This window comes from Pholcus phalangioides, unplaced genomic scaffold (assembly GCF_987345545.1).
Source record: "Pholcus phalangioides strain wild (caught in Gottingen) unplaced genomic scaffold, Ppha-v1.0 ptg000042l_1, whole genome shotgun sequence".
In the NCBI taxonomy this organism is placed as follows: domain Eukaryota; kingdom Metazoa; phylum Arthropoda; class Arachnida; order Araneae; family Pholcidae; genus Pholcus; species Pholcus phalangioides.
In genome coordinates, this window is record NW_028301628.1 from 12,127,971 (window position 1) to 12,153,452 (window position 25,482).

At 34.1% G+C, this 25,482-nt stretch overlaps 1 protein-coding gene across 4 annotated transcripts in view; it reads left to right on the top strand.

Annotated features, from left to right (window-relative positions):
* The first annotated feature begins 169 nt into the window (after nt 1–169).
* Nucleotides 170–25,482, top strand: part of LOC149064483 (transcriptional adapter 2-beta-like) — a 37,044-nt gene continuing 11,731 nt past the window's right edge. For all 4 annotated transcript variants that reach the window (XM_089254572.1, XM_089254571.1, XM_089254573.1 and 1 more), the window contains exons 1-12: nt 170–244; nt 342–448; nt 5,926–5,985; nt 6,426–6,520; nt 9,224–9,264; nt 10,161–10,211; nt 14,171–14,227; nt 19,666–19,763; nt 22,100–22,178; nt 23,622–23,769; nt 23,997–24,076; nt 24,451–24,513. In XM_089254572.1, coding sequence (XP_089110698.1) covers nt 238–244; nt 342–448; nt 5,926–5,985; nt 6,426–6,520; nt 9,224–9,264; nt 10,161–10,211; nt 14,171–14,227; nt 19,666–19,763; nt 22,100–22,178; nt 23,622–23,769; nt 23,997–24,076; nt 24,451–24,513 — 886 coding nt within the window. In that variant the 5' untranslated portion in view covers nt 170–237. The remainder of the gene's footprint in view (nt 245–341; nt 449–5,925; nt 5,986–6,425; nt 6,521–9,223; nt 9,265–10,160; nt 10,212–14,170; nt 14,228–19,665; nt 19,764–22,099; nt 22,179–23,621; nt 23,770–23,996; nt 24,077–24,450; nt 24,514–25,482) is intronic.

Below are 25,482 nucleotides of genomic sequence, written 5' to 3' on the forward strand. Positions count from 1 at the left end.
CTTTTCCATCTCATATAACATCTCCATCTGCGTTTGTTCGTCTGGTTTGTGGTTTTTTTTTTCTCCATATCCTTCTGAAGAAGAGAAAAGAATGGAAAATGTTGAAATTCCTGTGTGTTCTATGTTTATGGTCTTGTGGAATATTTTTCTCTAATAGGGGATGGCCCGAAGGCATAAAGCCCTGTATAATTGAAGAAGAAGTAAGTCGAACGCACGTGATCAGCACTGTTGTTAACCATGGAAGGTTTGTTTGCTTGCTTTTAATCACGTAATTATTAATCATATTTGCATTTATTTTGATTATATTAATTGCTCTTAATAATAACAATTTATTTGAATAGTCGAAGATTCCCCCTGGCCAGTTTATTATTGTGACTACTGTGAGAGCGATACGAGTGCGTTGAGGTTCGCATGTGCTGAATGCCCGGATTTCGATTTATGTGTGGAGGTGCGTAGTATTGAAAATTTGTGTATCATAATGACCTCATTTTTATGTATTAGCTAACAATACATTCACCCGATTTTTAAAAAAGTTGACTATTTGATATTTAAAAAGGGGTTAGGATTTCGTAACCGAAGTTGCCGCCAACAGTGGTTAAAATTCCATAAGTGGGGTTGCGCCAAATTTGGCGATTATTTTCTGTCGCCAACCTTTGCACTTGGTCTCTTTCCAAATTTTTGAATTGGCAACAATTATGTTTTTCAAGCCAATGTGATGTCTATTTCAAGCGCTGTTTTCATTTCAGCGTCATTTACATTTATCACCAACGTCCTGGGTCTCATTATCATGTTTGTCATTGAAATTTATTGTGCGAAGGTTGTATTGCATCATGCTTGTGTATTTTTAAATTTTTTTTTATGGATTAGCAGTTTTCAGTTGGACGAAAAAACACTTTAGTTTTTGTCAGAATTGGGAACTGTTATCAGGGTTTTGAGGTGAAGTTGGAAAATGCCAAATTTGGCACAACCCTGCTTGTAGAATTTTATATCGGAAGTTTTTTTCTTTGGCAAGAAAAATGTTAAAAATCTAACAGGAAGTCGCTGAGAGTGAAATTTTGGATGCCTTTCTCGCCAAAGAAAAAAAATTTCCAATGCATCAAAGAATGGAAGGCTGTCTGTGGCTGAACAAAAGGGGGGGGGGGTCTAGGTTAGTACCTCCTATAGTCTGCCTGACCAGAGCTGAATGACAAAGAAAAACGTGTTGCTGTTTTAGAAGGATTATTCAAACTTGTGCTGCTTTTACATCACTGATGGTACTGCAAAAAAAATGAAACTTTATCCCAGCAACAACAGAAAACTCGAGAAAAAATGCCAGCTTTCCAATAAGGGACTCATCAAGGAAAAGGATTTTTCTGTCAAAAAATCACCAAGAGTGAAACAGTCATGCTTTTGGCGGTTTTTCTTGCCAAAAAAAAAAATCACCAATGCATCGCCAAAAAAGGGATAATACTGCGGCTGTTAAAATTGGAAGAAAAAAAATTATTATATAAACAAACAACAAATACAAAACATCATTCTTTGATTAAATAAAGAGATCAAGATTTAAAATAGACCAGATACGGGATTGAAAATAATAATAAACCACTACTCTTTCCTTTTGAGTACTATAGCGGTCCCTTGTGATATATAAATATTCTTTAGAATAGAAATGAAAAACTTGGATTCTCTTTTAAATAATACCATGGCCAGGGCATATGGAAAAAAAAGCTCCCTGGGTTCGTCAAAAACATGAGGGCTAGTATGCAAAAAAATAATAGAATTATGAAATGCAAGACCTGAGAAAATCAGATATTCCAACAAGAAAAACAATGTAGCATGCTGGGAAAATTGTATATACAGTCAGTCCTCGTATTTGTGGGGGTTGCTTTCCTGGGGTGATCGTGAATAACCGAAATCATAGGGTTTTTTTTTCTCATTTATTCAACATCATGAGAAGAGTAGGGTGGGTGACACAGAGGCAGAAGAGAATGTAAAAGAGTGTGCAGCAGTTGTTGGCGATGTTTTCTGAAAGAACATTGTGATTTCTGTTCGCTGTTTTTTCTTCATATCATCAAGTATGTTGAAATATGTGGACAGGGCTTCCTTTACTAATTTTCCTACATGTGAAGAACGTATGTATGTCATGAAAATAATCTATTGCTGATTTCAACTTGCGAAACCCTTTCGCTATGTTACTCATGTTCAACTTGTCTTCTACTTAAGAGCTGCAATGGCTCTAGTTATGACAGTAATGTCATTAGTGATAGTGTAATTCTTCCATACCTTCAAGACATTTTATGCATTGGCATCTTCTATTGCATGCCAATCATCTCCATTGAGTGGCGTGTATAGTGAGCCTTGAATGTTCGCTTTACCCCCTGATCAAGGGGCTGAATGATAGATGTTGATTAGGAGGCATATAAAGGACTTTGACACCATCAGCTTTGAACACATTGACATCTTGTTGTCCAGGAGCATTATCCAGTATCAAAAGAACTTTGAATGACATGTCTTCACTGTAAAGGTACCTCCTGACTTCCGGAACGAAACACCTTTAAACCTATCCAGGAAAAATGTTTTCATAGTCCAAGCCCTTTTATTGTTCATCCAAAATAATGGAAGCTTTGACATCCTTTTTTTGAAAATTACGGTGGGCTTTATCATGTACCCATACACATTTGCACAAAACAGCGTAGTAAGTCTATCTTAAAACCAGGCTCTCGCTTTTCTTCTTGATTTATAAATGTTCTTTGCGACATTTCCTTCCGAAATGGTGCAGTTTCGTCAGCGTTAAACACCTGCTGAGATGCATAACCCATTACTTCAGTAATTTTCTGCAAATTCTTTGGAAATTTCCTAGCTTCCTCCTGTCGGCAGAGGCTTGTTCGCCAGCGATTTTTACATTGCGTAATCTGAATTGTTTCTTAAACCTATGAAACTAACCTTTACTTGCATAAAATTCTGGACCTGAAAAACGAACCCTTCAGAAAATTAATGAAACCATAAATTTGGAATTTCATTTCTTTTGTGATAAATTAACTCAACAAAAAAAACGGCGGCAAGACCGCAGGAAAAAAGTACCTACAAGTAGTACGCAAGGAGCCTCCCCATCGAGGGGTTAGCGCACCAACCCTTCGACGAGTATAAAAAACAAGCCTGGTGTTCAGAATTGGCAATAAATTGTATATCCCAGTCTAATTAGCCCTCGTGTGCAGAAAATGACCGTGGTGCGACAAAAATGATCAAATGATAAATTAACTAGATTACTTTTCTTCCTATAAAATTAATGATCTTTTTCACAAAACTAAGGAAAATTTTCACAAAATCAGGACCCTACAGTATAGGTGTAGACAGGTACCTGATTACATGAGTCAATTCAATATACTGTTCTGGACAATTTCCGCAAGACTTCAAGATTGCAAAACAAGAAGCAGTTGGATGGACAAACACAGATTTATTTACAGAACAGCAATTTACACGTATTTTACAAGCTAATCAGAGAGCGAACAACTTTCTCGCAAAGTTCAATCACAACTGACTTTTCATAGAGTCTCTCTCTAATTCTCCTGCTGTCGTCCTAGTATCGCTTTTTATAGGCTCAGAGAAATTTCTCGAAAGTTCTCATAGTTCCTTGAAAGTGGCAGCACTATACAAAGAGGAGGAAATCCTCCAATCGCGTCGGGCCAGTTTCCTTTCTTTTAGCGCAAGTCCAAATCAAAACTAGTAACAACTGTTGCCATCTATCGTTTATATGTCATAACAATACATTAATCAATAGAAATATGGCAGGAAATGCAAAAAAAATTACAAAAAATCATGCACAAAAATTTGAATTAGCAATATGTGTTTGATTGATGCGGTCCTTGTGTCAGATTACCTGTCAAAAAAAATCACATTCTGACACTTCTATCTACAACCAGCTTATTCTCTGATCTCTCCCCGTGTGACTGTTTCCTCGGATAAAGAATTTACTTAAGGGGGCAATGATTCTTAGATTTCGAAGAAGTGCAGTGATGAAGGCAGTGGAGGGTTTGGCAAGAAAAGGCTTGTAATCTGCATTTGCATCTTCATGTGAACAATGATGAAAATGCATAATTGCACTGGGTAATTACTTAGAATGAAACATCAAATAAACAGGTTCTAATAAGTACCAGAATGTTTAGCCCTGTTCTGTGATGAGTCCTCGGCTGAGTGGAAATGTTGTGCAGTAAAAATCCCCATACATGTAATAGTGTTTTTTTGCACTTTTTCTTGAAATTCTTCCAAATTGTTCTGCAGTAGCACTAATTGTTTTGCGACGTAGTAGCAGATTTTGGCACATTCTGCTTTGGGGATGGAGCTTTGTTTATATGATGTTTAAGAAGCCAAGTCAAAACTTTGTATAAATGTATAAGTCGACAAGTGAGACTTTTTAGAAAAATTACTCCCCCCCCCCCACAGACATGCAAAATATTTCAAAATTCAATGTGTTAGTTTGCATCTCCAATTCTGTTATATAAAATATCATTTGAATCATTCTTGAGGGGGAGATATTAAATCACATTTCAAATCACTTAATAAAATAAATAAAGTTTTGCAGAACATAACCTTTGGGACATGACATTTGGTGAAAAATTGCAATTAAATCTTCTCAACTTCTTTGGAAAATTTCCCATCTTGGACTCTCATTTTTTGTCAGTAGATAATCTGCAACCAGCAGCTTTGTCTTTGATTTGGTTTCTCTGCTTTATAATTGTTTTCAAAGTTGACAAAGTGATGTTTAACTGTTCGTCGTTTATTTAAAATTCTTGTCGAATTATTCTAAAATTTACAGGGTTTTTTTAGACAAAACACTTTTCGTTTGCTTGGCATTACAAATGGCAGATTTAACAAAGAAAGCAAGCAAAACACCACAATGAAAGGGAATTCCACTTGAAATGATTGAAAGAACTGATACTATGTGCACCATATATGTCTCTTATCTGCAGACCTGTACTCTCCCAATGCTTGCAGTGGACTTTCCTACCCTCTTGGGGATAATGCTGAAAACATTGGGAGAAAAAAAATTCTGAAAGGACGATTGCTGTCAAAACAATTGAAATTGGTTTCTTTGGGACTCGCTGTGTCTGCATATTTTCAGAAACAAGCAAACAAATCAATTGAGTGTCCACTCTAAATGGCCATCAGCCAGTGAGCTGGCTGATTTTCATATATGTCGGCAATCGCCCTAAAATTTATAGCTTTTGTGGTGACAAGATACAAGTAGATGGTTATAATGGACTCATTTGATGGTTATAAGTGGCTTTTTTTTCAAAAGATTCAGGGTTCGAGTTCAAGTGAAAATCTCAAATAATTGAGATTTTGTATCGAATAAATAAATAATTTGAACATTGAAATGTATAGGAACTAATTGTGACTGAATGCAAACATCGTGTAAATGTGAAAGTCTTATAACTGAGTGATGTATAAAGGAGGTTCCACTGTACTAGTAAACCATTGTTGCTTGATAGTTTTTAGCCCATTTTGGGTATTTGCCCTGCTCTGACAAACTTTTAAAGTAGCCTATTGTTCAAGTCGGGTCCCGTTTAGTATATATATGCAAAACTTTATAGATATCGGTCTAAAATTGTAGATTTGTATATAGAGCATTCGCACACACAGATAGAAAATCAGTTTGATAGATGTATGGATTTCTTGTCTACAATTAATGATGGATTGGTCTACAGTCTTAAAACATTCTGAATATCTCTAAAACAATAGGATTTTTTTTATCGAAATTTTTATATTTATGTTACATGGCTCTGATTCTGTTATTATTAATCTGTCCCGTGGCCCATTTAAGTCATTTTCCCCCCTTAAAAGTGTTACGAAATTTTATGACTCCAAGTTTATTTGTTATAACTTTTTTCATTTCTTATATCATGAAGGTGCTTAAAATAATGTTTTTTACCCCTTTTTTCAAACTAGTGTTTTTCAAGTGGTGCAGAAATAGGCCAACACAAAAGGACTCATGCTTTTAACTTAGCAGTAAGTGTTATTTATTTATTTCTAAATTACTAATTTTGTCTTTTTTATTTTCTCAGAAAAACTAGAAAAATTTTCTGTTGATAAATTTTGGATATTTCTAATGTTCATTTCAAATACATTAATAAATTTAGTTAGCTACTCGTGAAATATCAGTTCGTGTAACATGAGTGTAATGAATACTTGAGAAATTTCCTTGTTTCTAAAAATAAATTGGAAAGAATGAACCTCCTTTATTTTTTTCTAAAAGAATTAGGATGTGAGTAGTTATTTTTTGCATGAATGTAGAATGTATGTACCTGTTTTGGAAGAGAAACAGCTTCTTTTATGCCTTCATATGTATTTACTGGCATTTTTAAATGGTGGGCCAGTTAACTTAGTTTCATGTTATGTTAATTTTATATGTGATGTTGATGTCACACATAATGCTTTATTTCTTATAGTATTATGCTCCATTGATTCCATCTCAGCCCCACTGGAGCGCATTAGAAGAATTGAAACTAGTTTGTCAAGTGACAGACGATGGTTATGAAAATTGGTAAATATTTTTCATATTATTCTCAGAGCTGTCAATTTTCCCGATTCAGCCCATCAGTGTTGGATTTCATAATGTTTACAGGGCATCTGGATTATGAATTTTTACTGCGATTTTCAAATATTGCTGCCCCCAAAGCAGAATATTTTGTATTATTCTGCAACGAGCACTCAGCAGACTGGAAATGTTCTGCAGTAAAAATTCCCATAATTGTGTTTTCTACCCCTTTGTTAAAATTCTTCTAGATTGTTCTGCAGTAGAACTGATTGTTCTGCAATGCATATCACAGATTTCAGCATGTTCTGCTTTGGGATTGCTGTCGTCATGATAATGATAAAAACTTAAAAAAAATGAAGAAAATTAACATTGAGTGTGTGTTGTTTTCCGCTGCCACTGTTTCTGTTCTTTAAGAAAGCAACCCTCCCCTTATACGAAAAAGATTTTTGTGACATCACACTATTTAGACCCTGTCTGACTCAATGTGGTACCATGCATGAACAGAAGTCAAAACCATCCAAATCGATGAACATATGCAAACCTGACTGCCCATTCACATTGAAAGATTTTTTTTATACATGTTAAATCATAAGACAGCTGGTATATAACTCAGTCACCCATATTTCACAGTGAAAAGTAAGGAAAATCGTAATCTGCACAGACCAGAAAATGTGGGATACAAGAAAGCAAAAAACCCCAGTTTACTATTAAAAATTGCCAATGGGCAGGAAATTGAGGGCTTCTGCAAATCTCAGACAATCTACTCTATAATATAAAATCACAAACTCGAAAAGGGCCTGTTTCTAAGCAACCGAAATTAGTGTGACGATTTTATGTTACGGAAGTGGGTGACGTTTTTGAGTGATGGAAATCTGTTACGTTTTTGTGTTACAGAAGTCTGTTACGATTTTGGGTCAAGTATTCATTTAACTCTAGCACATATCGGGACCCATTTGACCCATCGGGACCATGTTATCTGCATGTACCGAGAGGCTCCCACATCCTACAGCATTGCCCTTAGGCTGGAATTTAGATGACGAGCCCCCAAACCGGCTTTTCAGGGGGCCCCTCTGTAGTTAATTTATAGTGTGAAAAATCAAAAAGTGATAAGAATCATTGTGGCCCCTGTCAACCCTGCCCTTGTGGGGGGGGGGGGGGTCATGCCGAGAGGTATGTATATGTATAATATACATACAACAGCAGTGCTCCCAACACACAGGGTCGGGGTACCCGGGGGAGATTGCACATATACCTTCATGGGAAAGTTAAAAGTTTTCATTTTCAGGGACCCTTGATGGATCTCATTGTTTTCTTGCTGCTTTAACTTTAAAAATTTGCGATAGCGTAAGCACAAGATATATCCAGTCTGGGGCCCCCATAAAATTTGTGAATTCTGTCACGGGTAGTTGCGTGGGTGGGCCTGGATTTTATTCGTTGGTGAAATTAATACAAATGAAAATTTTTCATGGCACTCGCAGCAGGGGATGACTGACAAGCTTCCAAGTCGGGACCCCATGTTTACAGGTTTCATTTTGGGGGCCCTGGATGAATCTCATTCTTTTCTGTTGTAGAATTTGCAACAGCGGAAGGCTGAGATAAAGCCAGTCTGGATTCCCCACTAAAAATCTGCGTATTGTGTCCTCGCTACTGGATGTGGAGCCCTGGATTTTATTCATTGTAAAATTGATAAAAATGAAAAATTTTCATGGCCCCTCACAGGGGGGTGTCCGACAAGCTTCCAAGTCAGGGCTCCATGGAAATATTGACAGGTTCTAATTCGGGGCCCCTGGATGTCTCACATTGATTTTTGTTGTTTAACATTGTAACATTTGCAACACATCGGTAGCCCGAGATATATCCAGTGTGGGGCCCCTACTAAAATTCAGCAAATTGAATCTGGGGACCCCCATGGGGAAGTTTTCTGGGGGTACTTGATGAATCTCATTTGTTTTTTGTTGCTTTATTATTATTTTTATTAAAATTTGCTACTTCAGTAAGCTGGTGCTTTCACACGTCCTTTTCCATAGCACACTGATGAAGTGGGACGAAATAAACAAGATATGCTGTGAAGAGAAGTGGGGAGGGGGCGGGTTGGCCGTCAAAGGTGGCAGTAAATAAATATGATGAGTCCAGTAAATATGTAAACGTGAATGACAAAGTTGGTCCTTGTGCCAAAAAAACCAAAAATCAAATCGGTAAACATCAGAAATTCAAGAAACCATCGTTGAAAAAGAGAAAAAAAGGTATTTTTCTTCAAAATAGCCAGATAGTAAATGATTACAAAAATGACTGAAATGTACCATAAAATATGGATCATATATGGTCGATATGGGTCACCTTATACTTTGCATATTATGAATGCTATGTTGGTTCTTGTTATTTGACCTTAAAAAAATTTAAATACTTAATGTATGTTTGTCAGATTTTTAAGGAAATGTAGGATTTTTACCTTCTGAAGATTTGCAGGGCTGTATCCTGTATTTTCATTGCACATGGTAATAAATCAGTATAGAGAGATTTCATACCATATTAAATATTATATACTTTGTATTTACAATCTTTTTTTTTTTCAACTCGTAGCTTTGCATACCATCATGTAGCATGTTGCAATGGATAATTTTGATTAGATAGCCAAATCATTTTCTATTTCTTTATACAGATTTCCCTCCATGGGTGTAAATTATTGGTTTTTTTTTTCTTTTCTTTCAGGGAGGAAATTGCAGCTGCATTGAATTGCAAGTCTGCTGAAGGTTTGTTTCTTTTTGTACTTTTTCTGCCAATTTATGTATAGCAAATCATAAATAAATTGAATTTTTTTTTTGCATGTATTTTGTATTTTATAATAGTTTTTATTACTTTTTTGCATAATCTCCAGATTTTAAATTACCTAATGAATTGGGAGTTTTTTAACCCCTTCCTCGAAAAAAAAAAATCCCTTCGATGCACATAAAGCAATTGTGCACATGCTCTCATGCATCAGTGTTCCATTGCTATTTTTCTAATGCCTCTTTAAGTGGTTCAAAGACATGGTAGTCCCAGGGGAATAAACCTAGGATTACCTGAACTGTGGAGAGGCTGTTCCAGAGCTCACCAGACCAATGAACAGCTTTAGCTTTTCAGTTGCTAATGTTACAGTGTGGCCTTTCATTGTCATGGAGAGCAATGACATGGGGAACCTACCTAGCAGACACTTTCCGTACTCCAGGGTCCAGGCTATTCTTCTCTTATAACTTCTCTTATAGCTGATATTATGCGGATTGTTTATAACATTTTTGATAGTTTTGAAAGTCCATCTACTTTTATAATTTTGTGAAGAGCACAAATGCTTTTTACAGTGATGTTTGACTTTTGTGGGACTCGTTTTCTACCGCATTACATTTTGCTGAATTTTTTTATGCCAGTCATACTCTGAGCTTCTTCCCTGAACTGTGCATGGAGTCCCCTCCTAATTTTAGACAATTTTACGCCTTCTTGAGCCAGGAAAGGTATAATAATAAGCTACAAATACATGTACCTCTTGCTTGTTTTCAGTTTATTCCATGTGATAATTGTTTTTAGTGATAATTGAGTACATCTGGTAGTTTTATGAAAGAAGTGATGTTGCATCTCTGAGTGTTTACCTTTTAATGATTTTTCCCCCTTTCAGAAACAGAAAAACACTTCCATCAATTCTATGTGGATGGAAATTTGGGGAAAGGTATTTTTTTGTTTTACCTATTTTTTAATTCCTTTTCTTTAATTCTTCGAAAACTATCAAACATCTGTTAAAACCAAATTCAACATTTTTTATTGATTTGAACATAACTCAGAGCGCCTAAATGTAAGGTGTATTATAAATGTATTATCATTATTGTTATTTATATACATATGATTTATTTAACATAATTGCAAATGAACTCCAGTGATCTTGTCTAGTGCCTTAGTGGTGCAGTGGTAAGATGCTCGTCTTCCGAACTTTCTTAAAGGTTACAGTAAAAAGTCCACGGGTTTAATTCCGGGTGAGAACTTCGAAAACAAGTTCTTTACCTTGAAAATCGATACCATCTATCTCATCCATCTGCATCTGTAGGAAAGTGTCATATAGCAACAGACCTGCCAACTCTCCGGATTTAGGCGGGAGACTCTGGATTTTTCATCATTCCTCCTGCTCTCCAGATTTTGGCAGAAAATTAGATTGTATGTGAGCTTTCACATTGTTGTGAAGTCAATAACTGTCGTCGTCGTTAGGGAAAACACCCATAGAGGACAGCCGTGGTCATTTCCATCAAGCAGCTGTAAAAAAAGTCTTGGTGACCGCATTTAAACAAGGCTTTGTTTACGTAGCGTTTATCAGCAATCATTTATCAGGGGCATGGCCTTGGTTGCCAAAATTCCTGTATAATCGTTATTGTATTCCATTAACAGCCGTGTGGTAAACACAAGTTTTTTCGTTAGCAGCTTTGTATTTTGAAGTTTTTAAATTTTTTCCTCCGATTAAAAATGTCTAGGAAGAAAATGTAAAACTTAAAGCTATATAAAGCTTTTAAGAGCTCATATACCCAAGATAATCACTGATAGCATCCATGGAAGGAAACACTTATGTTTTATTAGCAGTATGTATAGGTGTGATTTCTCTATTCTGCATGGAAAGAATGCTCAGGGACAATGCAGAACCTGCCTTGGGGGATGGGAGAATAGAACTTTTTCTTAATTGATTTTAAAAAAAAATTCAAAAATTTATTTATTTTGATTGAGTCTATGAGTGCCAGAGGGGTATCCCCCTCAGGATAATCTCCGGATTTCTGGATTCCAAAAATTGGCACGTCTGTAGCGATATGACCAGAGTTGTTGTGGGATAAAGTAGTATTAAAGTAAGTGGTCATGTCTTATGCTAATAGCAGGGTTGGTAAAAAAAGTTTTTTTTTGTTTTGGTTTTTTAAAAACACCAAAAAACTGAATTTTTTTTGGTTAAACCAGGTTTTTTGCTTTCAATAGCATTTACATTAGAAACAAGATTTCTAAAAAATCATTCAAACTTCTAGTAATTAATTAAAATAAAATATTTATTAATTTATTTAACACAATTCCCATATTAATTAATTATTTATTAATTTATAAATATTTCTTAAATTTTAATAAAAGCCAGTTTTTGCAATTTAGTTATTTTATAGCTTTACTCAAGGAAATATTTTGTGTTTGAGAATTCTCTTAATGTTATTATTAACCATATATAATAAAGATGTTTACCCTAGTTACTCTTTCAATATGCTTAATTAGGACTGTATTTTGCAAAAACACCATGAAGAAAAACTAGGCAAATATAATGTTTTTAATGAAGCATAATTAATGCAGATTAATTAGCAATGATTTGCAATATGCAGGGTAATTATAACTAAAGTTCTGATTTCAAAACACTTTAAAATTAAAACACTGATGAGAATGACTTGAAAATTTGCACAAATGTTCCTGAGGGAATGGAATTTTGTATGGCGAAGGGGGGGGGGAAATATTTAAAAATGTAAAATAGATGACACTGTACTCATCCAGCACATGGGAAATTCGCTTGCAGAATGGATATGATAGCCAGTCAAGGCAAAATGATAATGCAATTAGCGTGGCATGATTTCATAATTCATGGAAACATCAAAAAAGGGAAGTCACCTGAACAAATAACTACAACTTGCGCAAGAAATGTTAAATATGTTGTCCACCGTGTTCTGACTGTGATATATAAGTGTAAAAATGTTTGTTCAACTATGGATAAGAGTATTATATGGTAATGATGTGTGGATGTGCTTTCAATTCACTAAAGTTTGCAATCTGACCACTACACATGACATTTTGGAATATCCCCAAAGCCAAATTTTCAAGAGTTATAGTAGCGTATTCACATTGTATTCAGATGAACATGGTAGCCAGGTGTCATATCATGTTATTGTCAAAATGGTTTTTCAGCAACTGCTTCACTGGTGCAATGTACATTTTGATAAAAGTTGTGGACAAATCGAAAAAAAATTTAGGCACAAAAACAATTTTCTAGTCACCTTGGCATCTGTCCAGACCTGCTATTCACACACTGATGTGGCTGAAAGGCCAAAATCATATGGTTGCACAAAATAAATTATACTGCTGGCGAAGTACAGCATCATCTACTTGTACATTAAAAAAAAATTTTCTTTCGCCCAAAAGGAAATTCCCTTGCTTCATGCAATGGATCCATGCAAATTTTCAAGCCATTCCGGCCAGCAGTTCTTATTTGTGTTTTGGAATCGGAACTTTAATTATAATCACCCTGTATATAGCTGATTATTTTTCATAAATCACTACTGTACGTCCTAACCAAACAGTGACCCAGTCCATATTCCAAGGAATTTCTAACTGAAATTATTTGGATGGATCACCAGCCACTTCACGAACTGGGCTTTTACTACTGTCCAGTAGAACCTTGATTAACTGGGGGTAATGTTGAAAATATGTGAAACAATAATAATTCAATATTATGCTTGTTGGCAATATACAGTATGAGATGTGCTGCTTTTTATGAAATGAAAATTTGTGTGAGGTAAATGTAACCACTAGTACACTGGTCCTTGTCTTTTAGGAGCAGCTGGTGTTTTCTGGATTATAAGACCACCTCCTGCCCTTAGCATGAGTGAAGTCACTGCTGTTGTTGTTTCTTTGTGAAGGAAAAAAAAAACTAAGATAAATACACCACCACCACATGTGTGATGCAATCCTCATTCATGAATTTGCTCAAGATAGAGCATTAGAATGTAGTGCAAAGTTAGAAAATGCAGTAAGAATGAAAAATTTTGATACTGTATATAATTTTCAGCAACAAAGATACTTAATATGAAAGTAAATTTATCTTCAGGCCACTTTTATGTGATTTTTTGAAAAAAAAACCACTTGGTTAAAACTAATGTGGTTTAAATCAAACCACCCTGGCCAATAGTTTTAAGCATTGATGGTTTGTGTTTGCTGAACGTGTTTTTTAATATCCTTATGCAGCGTTAGTGTTATTGGGTTTTTAGTTACTGAAGTTTCTGTAAGACTAAAAACCTAATTAGCTTCCATTTCCGTTAGAAGGTTGGTTGAAAACCTCAAAAACTCAGCTTCATCACTTATAAGGAAAAATCATTTGTTCGAGATACTAGTAATCCAAATCAGTAATAATTTGAGATGAAGAAAAGTGAAGTGTCTCAGTAAGGTTCAGAATTCTCTGTTACCCTTTAAACTATAATCAGAAACCATTTAAAAGAACTATGAAAAGAACATCGGTAGAATGTTGTTGAAACCTACTTTACCTAATATTGATGGGATAGTTTAATAATAATGTGTTATGGTAATGGTTATATGGTTAATGGTTTTTATAATGCAGAGGGTCCAGTCAGTGGAACCATGATTTCAAAAAAAGGTGAAGATTTCACTAAGGACAATAGTTTTTTTTTAATTTGTGGTTAAAATTTTGCTATTTCGGTTTTATTTTATCTTTCAGAAAAAATTGCTATGGCAAAAATTGTTTGACAGTTTTGAGATAGATAAGCTATACTGTATTTAGAGTGTGTCAAAAATTTTATAAGGTGTTGAAATATTTTGTGTTTACTTTATACATCATTTGCATAATTTTAATTATTTATATGTTTATATAAGTGATTGAAAATTTACTTTTTCTAGTTATTCGGTCATCGATAGAACCATATGAAATTGCTGATCACACTGCAGATTTCACTGGTGAGAGTTTTTACTTTGTATGATTTGCATATAAATATTGTTTAATTTCGTACACAATCGATTTTGAATTGGTAAACTCTTATCATTTGATTTGGAGTTTAAAAATTATTCTGTTTTAGAGTTACTGTACTTTTTGAGCTTCCGGCTATAAATAGCTGTGTTAAATGTTTTCATATATAAATAGACTTTCCTAGTTAATGTTTATGCTAATTTTTTTAATGAATGCAATTTCTCTCCCGTAACTATTAGAGAGTATGGGGTCGGAGGGGGGGGGGGGGTAAAATGGTCATAAAAAGAGGTGTTTTCATCTTTGAAGAGGTATAACAGGGGTGCAAGAGCTGCGCCAAACTGCGCCGAAACGGTTCTCTTGCTACACGGTGCGCCATGGCGCCGAATCCCTGCGCATTTGCGCCAATTCTTGTTTGTGGTCCACTAATGCACTGTTGTACGTCAAATACCCTTAATTTAGGAAAAAGAAACATGAAAATTTTGATCACGGGACGCGTTCTTTCCGAGACACGGAAAAAGATACGGGGGGCGGGAGAAACTTCTTTTTTTTTCACTTCCCACCATCTACCACAATCGCGTTATCTCGTGACCTTGGAAAGTAGTTATACTACCTTGAAGTATTAAGTCCTGTACTGTTATTGGTATAACCGGCGGGCTATCAAAGTCCTTGAATGAATATGCCAAATTCTCCGATTTCGGAGACCGTTTTTTCTCCTGCTGGTTATAGGTTATATACTGAAAATAACAGTAATTTCGCGGCTGCCAACCGGTGTTTAGAGACGGCATACATCGAAAAGGGGATTGGTTTACTCGTTTAAATTACCGAAATTTTTCGGAGATCTTTGGGAAAAAATAGGATCTGTAAAAACTCCAGCTAATATATTCATAGTTTTGTCATCTAGCCACTATGAGGTCGTGTGGTAACGTCGGCGGTTGCCGATCGTAACAATTTCACATCGCGAAAAACCGGATTTGGTGAACAGGGCCGGCTCGAGGGAAAAAATTTTCTACCCATGCAGAACCTTTTTTTGGCGCTACTGACCACGTTTTTTTGGTCGACAAACCTTTTTCCACCCTTTCAACTCCATTGGGCACCCTTCCTTGAGCGGCGCCCAATATGGCCGCACGGTCCGCCACTGCATTGGTGGGGGAGGGGCATGCTCTTAACAATAGTCAGAGGAAGGAGTTTGTATTAGGAGCATGCTCATTTTACATAACTTCTGTGAGATACCTATTATATATTAATGTCCTACCTTTCCAAAACATGTTGTTGGAGAGAATGAAATGTTTGCACCCTTTCTTGTTTTTTGCACTCCCTCTCGTGCATTGCTGGGATGGTACATTACTCCCTCACGTATTGCTGGAATGTTGTTTAACATTGTATCACCAACAGAACTATTGATTATGTGTGATGAATGGGTTGCACTACAATGCAAATAATTACAAGAAGTGAAATCAGTTCAGAGAATAGAGAGATAGATATTGGGTAGACATATTCAAACTTTGTAACTTTGAAAGCAGCCCAAAGTTCAAAATTTTGCCAGTTTTGGTGAAGGCTTTTTTATCTTCAGCATATGGTAACGCAGACAGTGAAAGAGAGTTCATTGTTAACAAATAAAGAAAGTCTGTTTGAACATTGAAAAATCTGTCCATCCAATGCTTTAATGGAATAAGACATACACAATCTTATGTTCAAGGGCATAAAAAATTGGAAAAAAATTGTCATTGAGATACTGTACTTCTGAAAGCGACTCATGATTCGTAATCTATTAACATGCTATTTTAGGTTGAGAAATTGTTTAAGTTTATTATATTCTGCACACACTTTTTTTTGCTATATCAGGATGAATAAGATTTTGGTGTTCAAGCTGCAGAAATTCTTGCTGTCTAGGTTTTCAGTATGCATGTTGCTTAATTTGAGTCTAATAATTTTTATTCATCATTTCACTAATGTATGTTTTATTAGTGACAGATAAGATAATTCAGAAAAAATTTTAATGAATTTTAATTTGTGAATGAAATTTATTTAGAATTATTTGTTCCAACCATTTTTGGCAAAACTATGGGCATTTCACAGAAAAATTACTACTTATATCGCAGATATAGTTTGTGTTTAGTTCTGCTCCATTTTCAAAATTTCTGCTCCAAAAATGAAATTTGCTGCTCCAAAATGGATGAGGGGCACTTGCACCCCTGGTATAACCATATGAATTTTTCAAAACTAAGATATCTTTTGGCTGATATTTTACATTACATTCGTAGAGAGAAGATTAGTACATTTTTCAAAAATATTTTTTGAGTGTAACAGTTTTTTTTTCAGCAACTTTTTAGACCTCACTTTTATGACCACTTTACCCCATGGGGTGGGGTAAAATGAGTAGTGCATGGGGTAAAATGGTCATACCAAATAATAATGAAATTTTAAGAAAACAATCAGTGGGCATTGAAATTTTATTTAACACATTTCTCAAACAATCATTTTCTACTTTTAAATTTATAACTTTTAATGTACTCTATGATTAAAACTTGGCTTCATTAGGATCTTCAAATACAACTGATCCCTTATTTCATTTATGTCCTCATTTTCTGAAAAGGTATAAAAATTCATTATTTATATAGGCTTTTACAAGATATTCAACAGATAATAAATCCTTATTAATCACTTGTCTGATCATTTGCATAATTGATTTTTGTTCTCTTCATAATAAACCAGCACCCCACACACACAGCCTTCTGACATCTTTCATAAAGTTTGAATAGTTATAGATTTGCCTCAGATCTTCAGGAAATTTTTTCTTTGGCTATGGGAGTTTAATGAAATTTTCGCATATTTCTATTTTGTGGCAGTCAAAATTCAACTATTTCCCTTAATTAAGGTTTCTCCTGTGCCATTCTGAACATGTTTTCATTTTGCCTTTGAGTTCTGTATTACCCTTTCGTTTACAGCTGAGATTAACGAGGGCAAGGTAGTCAGTATATAGCTTGTTTCAAGTCTTTCATCAGACACAAAACTGATATTAGCTAATCTTGACACTTCTTCAACTTCTATGTTCAAGTCAGCCATTCATGAAGTTGATTCTGTATCTTTATTTTACTTGGTCGTGAATTGTGAACATCTACAAAAGAGTGAGGGTTGTTCACATTGAGCAAGAGATTTCAAGCCTTCAATACCACTCTCCTTTGCATGTCAACCATGATTTTCTTCTACAATCTTTTTTTCTTGACTTGTTAATGATCCATCTTCTTTAAGAGTGATATGGAATCTTCAACTCGTGTTCTTGCAGCTCACATGATACTCTGATGCTCTTCCCAACAGCTAGCAATACTAATGGAAGGATGTCAGAGTACTGTTGTATATTCTTCTCACATATAGGTTCAAACACCTACTTTCCAAGCACACGTTTGCTCTGGAAAAGAAAAAAAATGAACTGTCAAAGTAAATTAAGTAAAAAAAAACTATCAAGCAAAAAAAATTCTTAAAAGTTCAATTGTATGTTAGGCAAAATAGCTCCTAACAACTAAGTGTTAGCTAAGTCTAATGTTATGACCACTTTACCCCACATTGTTTAATTTACTATAAAATATGAAATATAATGATTATAACTTACCAATGAATAAAATAATGTTCTTGAGACACTACTGGAGTGCCCTGCACAGCCAATCTATAAAAAGTTTGAGAAACTAAAATGGTAGAGAGAAGTTATTCAGGCACTCAGAGAATGGAACCCGAGCTTGAACAATAAGAAAAACTGTTTATTGCCACTAAAATGTTGCTTGGCATAAAATTTTAAGTGAAAAACTTTGCTGCTGGCAAGTGAAAGTTAAAACAGAAATTTGGTAGCAATATCAATTGAAATTCTGAAGTTATGCTATTTTATGTTCAGTGTGACCATTTTACCCCACCTGACCCTAAGCAGATACGTGCTCCTTGAATGGAGGGGGGTTGTCAAAGGATGTGTATAGTGACCTATGGGGGGGGGGGATACCTGCCTCCTACCTATGTGAATAATACAATCTTTCCACTTCCATTGCCACCCCTTCCCCCATATTTCATGATTTTCATTGAATTTCAAATGAGTTGGTATTCTCTGACAACAAATTTCCCTTGTAGGGAAATGACCATTACAAATCTCTGCTGGGTGCAATGTACAGCTGTGATAGAATCAGAGAAGTTTATTGCGATTTGTAAAGCATTCAAAAATCATTTCTATTTTTCTAATTGTAAATGTTGAAATTATAATGTAATATAGTAAAACCTCCCAACAACGGCCGCTAACGGGACTGTGAAAATATGACCACTATTGGGAATGGGCATTTTATGGGCATTCTGAAGGACCTAGTTGTGGCCAAGTTAATCAATCTACAGCACTATTTTGGCTTGCTGTGCTGAGATAGAACACAACAGAGACGGCTTGCTGAGAAAAACGGATATGCACCAAAACAGTGTACCAGCAACCCCCAAATAGTTCTTTTATTCCCTTCCATTATCAACTGGACTAGGGGTTCTCAAACTGGTCACCATGGTGCCCTGGTGTGCTGCTCACTTTGGCCAGGGGCACCGCTGAGCAGCAGCTCAACAAAGGTTTTCAGAGATTCTTTGTTAAACTTCTCTGGGGAGTCGCATATGGAAAAATGTTTGAGAATCCCAGAAGTAGGCCATACATGCTCAACCCATGACACATTTAAAAATCACTTAAATGACCCGTTTTCCCTCTCCGCTACTTTCAATTTACCCATTTAGCATTTGTATCCAAGAAAAGAAAGCTACATATTTGTCTCCCCGTAGAGTTTGGAGGGAAAAACTCCCTTTTGAAAATCAGCTTGATAATTATTTTTCTCACAGCAATATGCATTTTTTTTTTCCAATTCCATGTTCAGTGGCTGTTGTTTAGAAGTTTTCTGCAATATTTTCTATGAGACCTGTTCGGTTCGAACAAAATTTGGCTGCTGTTTGGAGATTATGGTTGTTCAGAGGTGGCCGTAAGAGGAGGTTTACTGTATACAATTGTTGCATGAAAAATAAAACATAGCAAAAAGTTTTTCTCATATTTTTTATTATATTCATAAAGAAATGACTGGTATTACTATATTGTCACAAAATGTTGAATCCAAGCTGAGAATAACTATTGAAGTTATGTGGAATTTAATAAAGTGTTCTTAACATTTGAAAACCATTGCAATACCATGCTTAGCACTGAAGTCCCTACCTGGATGTTACATCTTACCAATGGGCAGCAAATGATCATAGGGGAAGATGCTCCTATTGTAAAGTCAATTTTTCTAATTGTACTGGCTGATTAGAAATGCACATGGAAGACAATTTGTGGTATTTAATATGTTTAAAATTTGCCATGCGTTAAAGACTGATTTTTCATCAATTCATGATTGTTTTCAGAAATTATTAAAGGATCATTTTTCAAATATTTTAGTTGATAGCGATCCTCCAGAAACTTCATGTGAAAATTTACCAGAATTGGTTTACAAAGAAACTGGATATATGCCTCGCCGAGGAGAATTTATGGAACAAGTGAGTATCAAAATTGTAGTTTCCCCTCTTAAAAACATTCATTTTTGAATCAATTATTGTGTGACCCAGTAATTATATGACTGACTTTTATAAAATTATTTACAATCACTTTTTTTGTTAAATAAAATTACAATAATGAAGCTTCTATGTTATAAAATACAAGTTTTGTCAAAATAATACAGTCAAACCTGCTTATAACGAAGTCAGAAGAAATATTAGTTGTACGTGAAGTTTGTTTTACTATACTGCTTCATAAGCATAGGTAAACAATGTGTGAAATTCATAGGAAGTGGAAAAACATTTATTTGTGAAAATTTGTAATATTCATATTCCTTGCAAGTGAGTGACTGTATATATAAGTTTTGGTCATCTAATGATACATGATCAGTTCAAGATGATATTATTCTTAGCTTTTTCTAAGGCATGGTATTTAGGAATACCACTAATAAGTGGTGTTTCTAAATACTAAGAAGTTGTGAAAAAAATTTAGAAATAACACTTCTTAGTGGTATTTATAAATTTGTTTTCAACTCTAACTTCGTAAATATGTTAGGGATATGCATACACATACACTCGTGTAACACGTTGCGACATGTAAAAATTCGCAGGGCTCTCACTCGTTTTACTTTTCCTACTTTTTGGTAAAATGCCCTACTTTTGTCCTACTTTCTAGTTTTTGTCCTACTTTTTTACCAAATCCTATCGACAACATTTGTGTAATTGATTTTAATTGAGCAGGAAATTATTGATATATTGCCAAATATTACAAATGTTGGAAAATGCAATTAATGATTCTGCCAAAGCAGAAATTGTATAATTTTTAAGGTAATTTAGAGGGGGGGTGTGGTATGTGGACCATTTGATTAATTTTTCATTTGCTTAGTTTGAGGGTTCAACAAGTATAATAGTCATTAAAAACTTCTGTCTGGATGGAAAAATAATTTTGTATTTATTACTTCGTGGTCTTGGACAGTAACTTTCATCATTCAAAATTATGGTGCAAATAGGTGAAACAACAGTTTGCATTTAAAAAGCAGTTGGATAAAATAGGCCTATTCTAGGTTTGGTGATTCTGATGCTACCCAATAGCATTCAATTGCTGTATCTGTATTTTTAAGGCATGAACAGGCATAAACAATATTTACAACGCTCAGCAAAGAGCTAGAAATGGAAGTGCTTCATTTGTCAAAAATTATTACACTAGCATTGAACAGTAAAATGTGAACAAAACAGAAAAATTTAAAAAATGATGAGCAACACAGTAAAACTATCTGGTTCACCTTGCCTTATATACGTCGGATCTTGTAATTTACATATTTTTTGCATTGTGCTTTTGAAACTGGTCTAGAAGGTGCGTCATTCTTAAAAAATGTATGTCTTCTAAATTTGCTGTGCCTTGTCGAAGAGAGTTGACAAGCTCGTCACTTTGGAAGACTCCAAAAAAGAATGTAATATATATGAGGAGAGACAGCAAAGAATTATCTGTGGTTGCTATTGCACTGTTTTGGCCAAAAATTGGTTTTGTAACCAAGTCATTTGTCATTTTGTTTTGGCTTGACTGAAATAGTGCTAGGGGGAAAAAAAAGTTAATTCAAAATTAAAATTTTTTTTTTAAATTATTTAACATTTTTTTTGCAAAAAAAAAAATTTTTTTTAGGGATTTTTTTCCCATTATGCTATGATTATGTTGTCTAAGGGGGTTACCCTCCCCCTATCCTACTTTTTTGTCCTGCGTTTTCCTACTTTTTCTCATTTTTTGAGTGGGAGTCCTGAATTCGTTAGGAATTCCTCTGAGGAATGTGTATGAGATGCATGTCCGGTTAAAGTAGTAGTAGTTGTGGTATTTATAAATACTCTGCTATGTGAAAACTAACAAACTAAGATACTAGTAGAAATATGATAGTTTAACTGACAAAGATATAAACTGTGGAATCATTATTGTGATCACTTCTTATTTTTGACACCAATCATGTTCAGCTAATTAAATAAGGCAATATTTTTTCCCAAAAAATTGAGCTTAAAAATCTTGTACACAGATGAATTATAATATTGTTATTATATTAATAAAGCAATGACTCATATATTACTATATTGTCACAATGTTGAATCCAATCTAAGAAAAACTATGAAGTTATGTGGAATTTACTAAAGTATTCGTAACATTTGAAAAACATTGCAATACCATGCTTTGCACTGAAGCTCCTACCTGGATGTATTATTGTAAAGCAGATTAAATTTATATAGAATACAATGAACTTCTCCTTAACACCATAAAAAAAAAATACAAGAAAAAAAAAGAGTTCTATGTGATAGACATTAAAACATAATCATTTCAGGACCAGCAATATGACTGTGAGGCTGAGGATGAACTACAAGACGTGCTGGCATTTGAAGATGACGATAAGCTTTATTCAGGTATATATTTTTTTCACATTTCTTTTATTTCAAACATTTTTCTGAGGAAAGTCATCTTATTAAAAATTTAGCTCATATATTTTTATGTTTATAGTTTTTTTTTTCATGGTTACTCAACAAATATAAAACTATTAGCTAGAGAAATCAGAAAATTTAGGCAGCAGCTAAATTTTTTAGTAGCCAAGCATATTTTTTTCTAGATAAATTATCTGAAATAATGTCAGGGTACCCAGTGACCTGGAAAGTCAGAGAAAATGTAAAATATTTGGCAAAAGTCAGAAAAATATTTAAGTCAGGGAAAAGTTCCGCGACGTGGAAAAAACTAAAACTTGAAAACCAAAAATTTGAAAGGTTAAGATTTTGAATTATATTTCTTTCTTCAGGAGTTTATTTAGTTAAAAAGTCGAGGAAATGATCATTGAGATTTTGCTGGGAACCCTGGAGATTGTTTTTTCTATTTGTCCAGGAGTAGGCAATTTTTTTTCTATTTGATTTTTTTTCCTCCTTTTCCATGTTGGTTCAGATGGGCATAATTCCCAAAAATTTTGTGGTGTTTTCAGATTCCAAGTGTGTGTGAATACTAAATGTACTAAATATATGGAAGGCAGCAATCACTAACCTCACTGACCCTTATCAAAACGAATGAAATGAGCAGAAATTTTCTATACTCTTGACTTTTGTAATACAACTGTAGAAACTAGTTCTCTTTTCTACATCCCCTATATTAGTCGTTTTTAAAAGGTTTCTCGCTGGATGTGTTTTAGAATAAAGCATAAATTCTGAGATGAAAATATAAGGAGCTACAGCATCCAGTCTGGGTTTTTTGGTTTCCTATGTGTTTGACCAAGGTTGTACTTGAGTAACTGCTAGATAGAAAACACGCCCCCTATATTCATTGCACTCCTGTGTTATCATTCATGTTTTTGGGTTTTATAAAAAAAGATATGTTTTATTAAGAACATTATTATGTTTACAGGCAACCTGCTTGATGACGGAAATGGTTGTTATTCATATTTATTGTTAACCATTTTTTCTAAACGAAAGAAAACTACCTGATTGCAGAGGTTTAAAAACCATCAAATTTTAAATATTTCACCTTTGTGAAGTAAGTTAAGATTCTCTGAACTTGTTTCATAAAAGTAAATTCAAAGTTAAATTTTTTTTTCATTTATCAATTAATGTCACTATCAAAAATATGCCAAAAACTATTTTTGCCTGGGCAGTTTTTTCCATGGTTTGTACCATTATAGCAAAAACTTGCCAGTTTTGTAGGCCTATTCGCGGCTCACTCAACAGAATGGGAAAAAATAAGTTATTTTCTGATACACACACATTATAATGTATTTCATATAGTAAGAAATGTTTCGTGTTTGAATTATAGCTGTTTATACAAGAAAGAAGACAATGTTGTGTTATTATTGTATTGTCACTTTTCATTCCTAGCTCTGAGATTAAGTTTGATAGACATATACAGGGACAGAGTCTTTAAAAGGGACAAAGTTAAGAAGCTTCTCTGGGAATATGATCTAATAAAGAAGTTTGAAGCTTCAACCAGCAAATCTCAGCATGCAAAAGTAGACAAAGATGAAAGGTGATGCACAAATTTTTTGATTCTTTATTGCATGTTATAATGCAGCTTATAGATGAAATGCCTGCTTTTTTCCAACCAAAGTCGTATTTCTTGAATCAGCTATGTTTGATGATATTATTTGAAAATGGTGATTTGTAATTCCCCTCTCCCCTTCTTCAATTAATGGCTGTATGAAAAATTTTAATGTCTTATTATATTCAAAATATAGTATTTTTATTTATTTTTAGTGCTCTGAGAGAAAAATTGAAAATGTTCTGCCGATTTATGCCAGTTGCAGAGCATGAAGATTTCATTAGCAAAATGATTGGTAAATATTTTTTAAAAACGTGTGAAAATTCAAGAAATAATTTTGTTATAGATTATTTTGATTATAAAGTATTTGTTACTACTATATAATTTTCATGTTATTAAGTAAATTATATTTTTATTTTTGTCACAATGAAGTTTAATCAATCTCTTCTATTTATATGTATTCTATATAAAAGAAGCGAAGACTTGTTTCAGTAAATGTGTAAAGTTTATGCCAAATTTATGATTTAAAAAAAAAAATTGATTGATTACCTTAAGATTTACATTCATTTTGTTAATTTGTTATAGTCTATCTGAATATTTCATGAGACTCAAATGAATCTGTATTTATTCTTTTTTTTTGTATGATTCTTTCATCAATATTTAATAAAGAGGAGAAAAGGATTAAAGCCAGAATCAAAGAGCTTCAAGCTGAAATACAGAAACGTTCAAAAGGTAATTATATTATCAATTGTCATGCTATTTTATATTTTTTTAAATACAAATATCCAAATAATTTCGCATTTAAATCTGAAATGTTGGATGTCAATTGAATGTTATTCCTCCAAAAATGGTTTTTATTTTTTTGTGTGTGATTTGCATCTTATAACAATCATTTTGCCTAGTCATAATCTTTTCTCCAGTACTTTTTTAAAACAGTATACACTGGAGTATTCTGAACTATTCGACAAAGCTGGGTTGAAAGTGGCCAAAACTATTGAAATACGTTGAAATGCTTTTAAACTGATGTAGTAATAGTTTAAGCAATTTTCTTTTGTATTAAATTTCAAATTAAGATGGGTTTTTACTTTTAACAAAGCATCAGAAAACCTGTTTCAACTGTCCTGGTTGATATCAGTTTTGACCATTTTGAGTGGTTTAACTACTATAGATGACTTTCAATGGTCAAAAGAAAAAGCAACCAATTTTTCCATTATTAATTCTTAACGAGTAGTTTCTCACAGAATAGTCATAGTACCATGTTATCTTCTCACAGCATGCAAGGAGGATCTAGTGCCCTGAACACTGGATCAGAAAGGATGCAGAATTTACTGTTTCTCCCCTCGAAATTATGGAAGGATAATGCCAAAACAGACTGGCCCGGGTGGCAGAGTGAATTTTTGTTTCTAGTTGCAGCTCTGAAAACAGGTTCTACAACTGCTAGCCTATTTAAATTCAGTTAATTGTGTTAATATTATTTATTGATTATTATAATATAAAAATAATAGGAGCAACATTTAAAATTATTACTAAATCAGTTTCATATGACAAAATATTTAACCACATCTAGATACTAAAACCACTTTTAGCTAGTGTCCTGGTCAAAATGCCAACCCTCCTTCTGTTAGGTACAAATAATAGTATTGAATTTTATTCTGAAAAGGAACAGCTAACTAGGATTTCTTGATTGTCCAAAACCCAAAG